We start from the raw sequence: 10,830 nt of genomic DNA on the forward strand, positions 1-10,830 counted from the left end.
GTTGCACGTCAGTGTTAACTAATGATGGCTGGAGTTTTGAAAAACCCTTAGCAAGCACCACAAGTGAATGTTTATCCCAGTACAGTGTGGGATATTAAGTAGTTGAGATATTCCACTGGGTGCAATATCTTTTGTTAATTTAATGTGCAACAATTATCTAGCATATTGAAGTTACATTATGCATCCGTTGTTGGATAACTTTTACAATTACAGCTGTTCGAGTGATGCTATGTAAAACCTTTTTTCTCATCAGCGGGGTAATTAATACTCCCTTCAGACTTACTTCTATTCACATTCAATTTGCATAAAAGTCTTCTACATTATTTGCATGCAATGTACGTTTCCTTTGATGCTAGCAAACATGTTTACATGCATACATTCGGAGGCGTACAGATGCACACAAACATTTATTTTCCTGCCTGTAATTTACATTTGTGAGTGTTAAATGATTCCGATGTAAAATATTTTGAGCACTCTGCAGCTAATGTTGTTCCTACAGAGATGAAAAGACCCCCACACACACATTTTAGTCTTGAGGGACTGAAGGATTGACAGTTACAAGAGGATCGTGTGGTTATGACACACTCTTGAGGGTCAGTGGTAAATCAGCTGACGTCAGTTGAGGAATTGAATTGTCAATTTCAATCTTGAGCTCGGGCACTGGGGGAAACAGGCTCTCTGTTTCTTTGAGGGCTTTAGGAATGAGAAGTGACTATTGTAAAATTGGATGCTTGAATTCTAGACCAAGTGGCTGTGCAGTGTAGCTCCAGTTTTATTATGTGAGGTTTCGTGACAATATTTGAAGTATAATGCAAAGGATTATTACAATTTTGTTCTGTGTAAATTAATTTGAGGCATTAATTAAACATTTTGCAAATGGTTTCTTGGCACACAATGGATGAAGTAGCATTAGCAGGAGGTCTGGTGAACATTCAGTGATTATTACAAAGTTAGCATGGATTTTTGTTGTTGATGTTGTTGTTGGTCAGCCAGAACGGTGACATACACTCACCTACAGGATTATTAGGAACACCATACTAATACTGTGTTTGACCCCCTTTCGCCTTCAAAACTGCCTTAATTCTATGTGGCATTGATTCAACAAGGTGCTGAAAGCATTCTTTTGAAATGTTGGCCCATATTGATTGGATAGCATCTTGCAGTTGATGGAGATTTGTGGGATGCACATCCAGGGCACAAAGCTCCCGTTCCACCACATCCCAAAGATGCTCTATTGGGTTGAGATCTGGTGACTGTGGGGGCCATTTTAGTACAATGAACTCATTGTCATGTTCAAGAAACCAATTTGAAATGATTCGAGCTTTGTGACATGCTGCATTATCCTGCTGGAAGAAGCCATCAGAGGATGGGTACATGGTGGTCATAAAGGGATGGACATGGTCAGAAACAATGCTCAGGTAGGCCATGGCATTTAAACAATGCCCAATTGGCACTAAGGGGCCTAAAGTGTGCCAAGAAAACATCCCCCACACCATTACACCACCACCTCCAGCCTGCACAGTGGTAACAAGGCATGATGGATCCATGTTCTCATTCTGTTTACGCCAAATTCTGACTCTACCATCTGAATGTCTCAACAGAAATCGAGACTCATCAGACCAGGCAACATTTTTCCAGTCTTCAACTGTCCAATTTTGGTGAGCTCGTGCAAATTGTAGCCTCTTTTTCCTATTTGTAGTGGAGATGAGTGGTACCCGGTGGGGTCTTCTGCTGTTGTAGCCCATCCGCCTCAAGGTTGTGCGTGTTGTGGCTTCACAAATGCTTTGCTGCATACCTCGGTTGTAACGAGTGGTTATTTCAGTCAAAGTTGCTCTTCTATCAGCTTGAATCAGTCGGCCCATTCTCCTCTGACCTCTAGCATCAACAAGGCATTTTTGCCCACAGGACTGCAGCATACTGGATGTTTTTCCCTTTTCACACCATTCTTTGTAAACCCTAGAAATGGTTGTGTGTGAAAATCCCAGTAACTAAGCAGATTGTGAAATACTCAGACCGGCCCGTCTGGCACCAACAACCATGCCACGCTCAAAATTGCTTAAATCACCTTTCTTTCCCATTCTGACATTCAGTTTGGAGTTCAGGAGATTGTCTTGACCAGGACCACACCCCTAAATGCATTGAAGCAACTGCCATGTGATTGGTTGATTAGATAATTGCATTAATGAGAAATTGAACAGGTGTTCCTAATAATCCTTTAGGTGAGTGTAATTCATGAGGTACTATTATGCACCCAAACTTTCAACTGCATAATTTCTCTGACCAACTACCGACATGCACATAAATACAAACACTTACACACACAAACTCATTACGTTTTACTCAAACCACTGTAGCTACTGCAAAGATGTTTTTATGCATTTTTTATAACCAAGCAAACTAACATTTTTTTCTGCAGAAGAGTGACGTGGAATGGTGTTGTTTGGATAACGGTAATCCTAAATGAGTCCTCAGAGGCACTGTAAAATTGATTACAAAAATTCTGGTCCCTAATTATGCTGTCATTAATGCTTTCTTTTAGAACAATATTGAGCCTTTGTTTAGTTGCACCAATATGGTTTTACATAACCAAACATTGTTGACATATAAAATTAAAACAATTCGAAAAAGTTTCATGGCTTTTGTCATTTTAATGGATGAATGGTTTTCTAAATGGTTTTGTTTATAATAAAGGAATAAAACAAAACAATAATTTCTTAATTTTCTCTCCCCACCTTTTGTCTCTTATACAGATCCAAAAACGGAGAGATTGAAAGCATTGCTCGGCAGTTCAAAAGGAGCGCAGTCAAGAAGTCAAAGACCATGAGTTACACCTGTGGCAAGCGACACCATAACCCTATAACACGGACCACGTAAAATGGGGACTATGTTTGGCATTATGGTTCCTGAACAGCTGTGACTGCCCTCAAGACACATTTTTCCCAGAACCTGTGTCTTTGTAATCCTATTGGTCGTCCATCTCCTGTGATCATTTTTCTTATTTTGAGGCCTAACCTCTTTCGTTTCCCTCCTTGATCAAAACAAATCCACTTTTTGCTCCTAAAAATGGCCTGCAGGTTCAGCTTACCTTGTGCGTTTCCACCCTCCTTTATCACCCTCGCTCTCCCTATTTTTCTCTTCCTCCATACACCTTCTTTTGTGAGGGGTGACTGCTGGCTAATTGAGGGGGATAAAGGCTACGTGTGGCTGGCAATCTGCAGTCAGAACCAACCTCCATATGAGACAATCCCACAGCACATTAACAACACTGTCCATGATTTACGGCTGAATGAAAACAAGCTCAAGGCAATTTTCTTCAGCTCCCTCAGCCGATTCACCAACCTTACCGACCTCAACCTCACTAAGAATGAAATCTCCTACATTGAGGACGGTGCCTTCGCAGGACAGGCCAATCTACAGGTCTTGCAGTTGGGATATAACAAGCTAACCAACCTCACAGAGGGGATGCTGCGAGGGTTGGGTCGAATGCAGTGCCTATATCTGCAGCATAACCTTATAGAGGTAATTGCAACCAATGCCTTCTGGGAGTGCCCAAGCCTTAGCAGTCTCGATCTTTCCTCTAACAAATTAGCAAAGCTGGATTCATCCACCTTCGCCGTTTTGGGTGGGCGGCTAATAGTGTGTGAACTGGCTGGAAATCCTTTCCATTGTGGCTGTGACTTGTACAACTTCCTTATTTGGTTGGAGGCCTTTGACAATGTCACTCACACCTACGACAGGCTCCTTTGTGAGACGCCAAAGGATCTTTTTGGCTACCCTCTCCTGAGTCCTAGAGGTAATTATGGAAAAAATGCTCGTTCCTTCCTGTCATCCATGTGTAAAAACGGAGTGACCGTCCTGCCTCCTGACTTGGAGTCTTCTGGGATGGGGGTGGATATTTATGATCAGATGGGACCTTATCACCAGCCCACAGCTTCATCAACCACAGACCCCACCTATAGTCCCACTATAAAGTTGCAAACGGTCTTCCACTCCACCGCATCCCTCTTGGTTCAAATACCAAAGCCCTACAGTAAGATGTACATCTTAGTGCAGTACAACCACACCTATGTGTCAGATGTCACAAACTTAAAGAACAAGAAAGAGATTGTCAAACTAAACAACCTAAAGCCCCACACAAATTACACATTTTGTGTTGCCTCCATTCGTAATTCACAGCGATACAATCACACTTGCCTGTATTTTGCAACTCGGGCTCCAGGGCCTGATGATTTGCGAGCAAACCCTTCTACCACCACTCATTACATTATGACCATTCTAGGCTGCCTGTTTGGGATGGTCATTGTGTTGGGCTTGGTGTATTATTGCTTACGCAGGCGTCGGATGCAGGAGGAGAAGGAAAAGGCAATTAGTGTTAAGAAAACTATTTTAGAGATGCGCTATGGGCCGGAAGCAGCTGCTGCAGCAGCCAAGGATCCTTCAGCCTTGCAGAAACTCCATGACCAGTCCCATCATCAACACCACCACAGCAAGTTGTCCCAGTCAGCATCCTCCAGCCTGGGCATACTTCACGGCTCAGCCAACACCACCTCTTCTCGACTTTCTTCCCTGCCTCAAGTGGAGAAGATGGCAACAGCTTTCTCAGAAGCCATGGCTGCCAATAAGGGCAACTACATGGATGTACGAACGTCAGCAGGAGGAGAGGAGCGAGTGCGAGATGGAGTCGTAACAGGGTCAAGGGAAGAAATCACAAGAAATGAAAATGGGATTAATGGAGGTGATGACTCTGATGACGATGGCCGAGATTCAACATCCGAGATCTCCACCATTGCCAAGGAGGTGGACAAGGTAAACCAGATTATCAATAACTGCATTGATGCACTCAAACTAGACTCTGTAGCTGTTGTGGCAGCAGCTGCGGCCACTGCAACTACAGCAGACAGCACTGCCTCTCCACCACCTCCTAGTGTCTGTTCCTTAGCCAGGGGGCTAATTCCACTTTCCCCTACCATCACAGAGACATGCCAGATCATGTCGTCCCCTAAAATCCGTCCCCCACCTGCTGTTCCTCTTGTTTTGCCCCTTTCTGAGCGGCCCGGCATCAGCGGAGGGGGCTTTCTCTCCCCTCCCTACAGGGACCCACCCCCAGCTACAGCATCACGGCCCTTGCAGAGGCAACTCAGTGCAGATGCTGCAGTTGTTCCTATCAACTCTGTTAAAAACCGCTGCAGCGTTTCTTCCGGCGGCTCTGTCAAAAGTGCTCGGGTCTTCAGTCTGGACGTCCCAGATCCTAGAAGCCCAGAGTCATGCAAGTACCCTGAGAAAGGCAGCCCTGTTCGATGCGGAGAGCCAGTAGAGAGGTTGCCCTTAATAGGTGTTCAGGGAGTCAGTAATGGCAGAGGAGATGGTGGCAGCGGGGGTGGAGGGGGAGCCGGTGGTGGCAGTGGTGGTTCGGGTGGGTGCGGTGTTGTGATTGGAGGTGGGGGCAGCACAGTTCAGCAGCACCACTTAGAGGTGCACCCAGACTACCACTGCTCAGAGCACCGACACTCCTTCCCCGCCCTCTACTATGAGGGTGCCACTGACTCCCCTGCCCAGAAAGTCTCCTTTCTAAAGCCTCTCGCTCGCACCAAGAAGGACACTGCCTACTCCCAGCTTTCTCCCCGCCACCACAATTACTCAGGGTATTCCTCCAGCCCTGAGTACTCCTCCGAGAGCACTCTTAAAATCTGGGAGCGTTTCCGGCCCTACAAGAAAAGCCCCCGTGAGGAGGCCTACATAGCCGCTGGCCATGCTCTTCGAAAGAAAGTGCAGTTTGCAAAGGATGAGGATCTCCATGACATTCTGGACTACTGGAAGGGGGTGTCAGCACAGCAGAAACTGTGATGCTTGTGAGAGACACAGCAGCAGGATGAAAGGATTTGGAGAAAAGAACCAGTGGCTCTTGAGACAGCTCGGCAGACTCCATCAGCAGGTGCTTTGGTTCCTGCAGACCACCACAGAGACAAGTGTTCTGAAAGAGACAGAATTAAGCAGGTGTTCCAAACTCATTAAGGCATAGATAAGTAACCAACCAGAAATGCACAGGAAATGTGCCACTTAAAAAGGCAAACCGTTTCAGTTTAGAATCCCTCCAATTTACCTTGTGTTCCACATGTGCTCTCTTGCACGGTAGTTTGACAAGATAATAGTCTTAAATGAGGAATTAGTGTTTTTATTTTATAAATGCCCGAGAGATGCTGATAACTAATGCTTGTCAAGCTGATTGTTTTACAATGCTAATTAGTAAGAAGGAAAAAAAGAGAAGGTGTGAATTTAGCTTGGCTGAAGCCACAGGTCAAAACATGTTCCCTCCCATTCCCTAATCTCTGCTTAAGCAAAGCATATTCATAGATTTGAGACACCTACACACGTTTTACACTGCATGTGTGGGACACAGTTATCAAAGCAGAGGCAGCCATTTGGACATGGTTTATATTCAAGCAGTGTGGCAATTCGATAAAACACACAATGTTAATTCCTTTTTGGCATTCATTTGTGGAAGAGCCAGCCTCAAATACATTTTCCTCTTCATTTGTAGTCTTCTTTTTTCACTTTTTAGTAATATGGTATTTAAGAATATGGCATACTAGATCTGAAAAAGAATTATGATTTTACAAGTGGCAGCTATATATAGACCCCAATGTAGTAATAGGCTGAATTAGCCAAGGTTAACAGTTGTGTATTAAGTGTGTAGGCCCAAAGAGTTTGTTTTGTTTAGCCTGTTGGAAGACAAAAGGCCAAAGCTGAACTCAATGCTACATTTTCATAAAATGCTAAACCTGGATCTGGAAGCTACAATTTCAGTTTCATAATAACTGTCTAGCTGGTCTTTGGGTAATAGTTTACAGTGACCTAAGTTCATCACAGGCACAGAACACCTTGAACGGGCTTCAGGGATTCTGTGTGTAGAATATATATTTTTTCTCCATTGAATCAGATTTCAGAGTTCAATTATGACCTGGTCCGTTCTACTTGCAGTACATTAACTGAATACTGTAGTAGCTCTTCCTTTGTCTCTCCCCATTGATATGACCTTCTGTTTCCTGGTATATCCCACTTCTGTTGACCTGATCTGAGTTGTGGTCAAACTAGGGGAGGTATGAAACAAATTCAATTATTTCTCACATCTCATTTCTTAAGACCTTGTTATTTTCCTTGCATAGCTAAATAGGGTAAAATTAATTAGTAATTTGCAGCAGAGGAGTTAAGGGGTCACAGAGGTGCTAATATTATTAACACTGCCAGATTGAAAAAGTGATTGAAATTAATCTCGCCCTTTCCGGTCAGGTCATCACCCAGAATGCATCCCTGGAGTTTTGCTGGTTCACCCATGGCAATGAAAGGCAAGCTGATGCCCTTCTTCTTCAGAGCAATTTACTGGCTTAAAACACCTCAAGCTCTTCAAAATAAGCTTTCGGGGCTTTGATATTCCAGTGAAGGGCATTTTTGATGACAAATGTTTGCTTTGTTGTTTGCCAATGAATGTAGATTTCAAGACCTTGTGGTTGACATGCATTGGGTTACATACATTCATTAGAATTCAGTGGAAATTGATCTTTTTACATTTGGCCAGTTTTAAAACTTATGAACTCTCGCCATGCATCAGTAACATGTCACATCATCCTTCAAGGTTCAAAATCAATGCTCTGTAATTGAGAATTGACACTGTCAAGCCAGATACAGAGGTTTCCCTCTGTGAGCAATTTTACTAGAAACTCTCAGAGGGAAATCCAGGCTGCAGTCAACCATGGTCTATGAGATCTAAAAACAAGATGAGCATTTAGAAATGGGTTACTCTGTTAGGAAGAGGCTATATTAATGCTTAAGCTAATGTTTTATGTTTAGATTAGAAGGAGATATTCGACAAAGGATACATGGATTGACAATGGCAAGATCTTGCAACAAAGCGATAAACCCACACATGCATATATTCCACCATCATTAGCTTTTGTGAAATCTCATTTATTCCTATTTAAGACTCCAAAAGGTTTTTTTTCCCCCCACTATTTTCCTAAATTCAGTTAGGAGATGAGTTTGCTAAACAGCCTCTAGGCTTGCATTATTGCACTCTGGTTGGGAGATACCAAGCTAAGACAATTGGGGAGAAATTATTATGCTCTTGGAATGTTTTGTTTAAGTATATTGTTGGCATATGGGAATGACAATTATTTGTGGTTTGATTTCCTGCTGAAAAGTTGGTTTTTGGTTACGTATGTGCGTGTGTATGGTCTTAAAGATGTACAATTTCGATGAGATGTAACTGATGGCTGACTGTGAAAACTGTGACAAATACACAACCAAGAGAACAATCTATACTAACAATGGTTACATACAGTATATGTACAAGTAGTATTAGATTTCCAATGGGTATGTCCAGTGAAAACAAAATCGCTGTATGTGTACACGTACATACAAACACGCGCACACATATACACGAACACATATGCAGAGTGTACAATCTACACATACTGTATAAGTTTACAGACACATAGTCTTAAAAGTGCCCTGTTGGCACTAAAAAATGATTTATTTTAAAGGAAGGTGCCAAACATTTGTAGGATTGTAACTGTTTGTTGTTCATATGTTATTTATTTGTCGAAGTAACTACATTATTTTATGATTGAACGGTCATTGCTGTAGTTGGTGTTTATTTAATGTGATTTTAAATTTCAGATATATTAACATAATGGATTTTGTTTAATTTCCCCCTTGATGCCCTCCTGATCAAGTGCACTCAAGGCCAAAACCCAGATGCTTTTACATAATTTTGGGTTGAATTGTGTTTTGATTGATTCCCAGCTATATACAGGGATGTATTGATTTGTATAAAAAGATACATTCTGCAGGATTCCTAAAAGCTCAAGCCTTCAGAACCTAAATCTCACTAGGGGGAAAAAAAAATAGAAAACTAGTTTTGTGCACATAAATTTCCACTGTAAACTCCCACAACACGAGTGAGTAAATTTCTCCTCTCGATACGGTTTTACAGAGGCCTGAAGAGTTTCAACAATTTCCATCCTCCCACTAATAAAGTTTTAAACATTGAAAGACTTGCGGCCCACAATTCTCTGGCCTCCTACCATCTTGTCCATGGAGATAATAAGCCTTTCAAAGCCTACCATTGTCCTGTGATGCACTTGTCAAATTTAGTTGCATGTTTAGAGTGTGATGAGGCCCTTTTGCTCGTTTTTTTTGTCCTCCTTCCTTTTTCCTACTAGTGTATTGTGCCAGCGATTTCTTTTTTCATATCTCTATTCCTCATGCTCCAGCTGAGTGCTCGTGCTTATGCTCCTGAAGCCTTGATAAAGTGAATTTGGTGTGCGGTTTTTCTAGTTTTAATAAACTATTCAGAGACTTTTGGCTGCTTTAATTAGGCCTGGCCTCCCCAAGACCCCTGATCAGGCACCTGAACAAGGAATAAAATGCTATTCACACTCCCTATGGCACCATTTCGTGTTTAATGCAAAAAGACTCCAATCGCAGTCACGCCCAACTCCCTTTATCTCGAGATTGGTATTAGCTCAGTGGGGTAACCAAGACCTTTGAGAGGAACCTGCTGTGATCGAGGCTAGAGTTTTACATGCCTTTCAGTCAAACATTTATGAGTAATAAGCAAACCAAGCCCAGGGAAAAGAACAAATATATTTAAGTGATGGATCGGCACAGGTTTTAAATATAGCTTCGGTAATAAGATCAGTAGATTTGATGTAGACTGCTAATTCAGTTGATTCGCTTTCATGCCAGCTTTGCGTCATGTAGGGAATTGTTGTAAACCGCCTCTTTTTATGTGAAAACTATTTGAAGTCAACATGAAAAAGTTTCTCGCTCTTTGTACATAATATAATTTGTCATCAAAATATAAGAACTTGTTTCACCTGACTGGCCTTTTCGGTATTTTTCACATTACAAAAAATGCTTATCTTACGTGATATTTTTGTCTTGTTTCCTGTCCAAATCTCTAAAAATTCTCAAATATCTTAAATCAAGATGCATTTACTAGATGAGTAAAATGACAAGTATTATGCTTTGTTTTGTGGGGAAATAAATCAAAGTTAAGTGAGTTTGTGCTTATAAAAAAAGCAAAAATATCTGTCAATCTGTCAAAAATAATTTTAATTCAAACGGAGACATTATTTTTCTTACCCCAATTGGCAGATAATTTAGCTTTTTTTAAAAGCAAAACATCACTTAATTTAGATGTATTTTCCCCAGCAAACAAGACATATCTTATAGCATTTTGCACTTAAGTAAATGCATCTTGATTTCAGAATTTTTAGATATTTGGACTTGAAAAAAGACAAAAAAGGAAGAAAAGCATTTTATTTGCAGTGTTTTTAATGTTAACCAGCTATTTTTTTGTAGGGATGCATTTCCAGTAGTTAATTCCCTGATTTAATCTGGTTAAAGGTAACGTAAGAGTAGTTTACAGCAATAATTTCAAATAAAGGTAGATTTGAAGAAGTGTTGAGAGAGTGAACTTAACCTTCAATAGCGGTGTTTCCACTGTTGGGCCAAAAGCGAGCATGCTAGTGCGTGCCAGGGACAGTTGCGTTTCCACTGTCACTTTTGGGGCTTGATCGGGCCTTGTCAAGGCTTCCTCGAGGCCAACGGACAGGGAATTTTGGCCCGCCGAATACCTTGGTCCAAAGCGGGCCAACTGGGGCTTGAGGAGTGGTCATGAACAAAGGCTGCTCATTTCCCATGTTATTGGGAAAATTTCAACATTTAAGACATTTTAAACTATTTCCAGCTCAAAACTCACTTTCAGACACCAGCGAGTGTTTGGAATAACTTCCTTGGGATCCAATGGGGATCACAGCATGAGGCAGA

The 10,830-nt window shown here is 41.8% G+C and overlaps 1 protein-coding gene across 1 annotated transcript; it reads left to right on the plus strand.

Annotated features, from left to right (window-relative positions):
* Positions 1-3,063: 3,063 nt before the first annotated feature.
* On the plus strand, positions 3,064-5,844 carry elfn2a (extracellular leucine-rich repeat and fibronectin type III domain containing 2a; the record flags this gene model as incomplete). Its single annotated transcript, XM_079807107.1, has 1 exon — positions 3,064-5,844. The coding sequence occupies one exon, from the start codon at positions 3,064-3,066 to the stop codon at positions 5,842-5,844; it is 2,781 nt and encodes a 926-aa protein (XP_079663233.1).
* Positions 5,845-10,830: the final 4,986 nt, after the last annotated feature.

The sequence above is a fragment of the Gobio gobio genome (genome assembly GCF_949357685.1).
Source record: "Gobio gobio genome assembly, chromosome: 24".
Lineage (NCBI taxonomy): Eukaryota > Metazoa > Chordata > Actinopteri > Cypriniformes > Gobionidae > Gobio > Gobio gobio.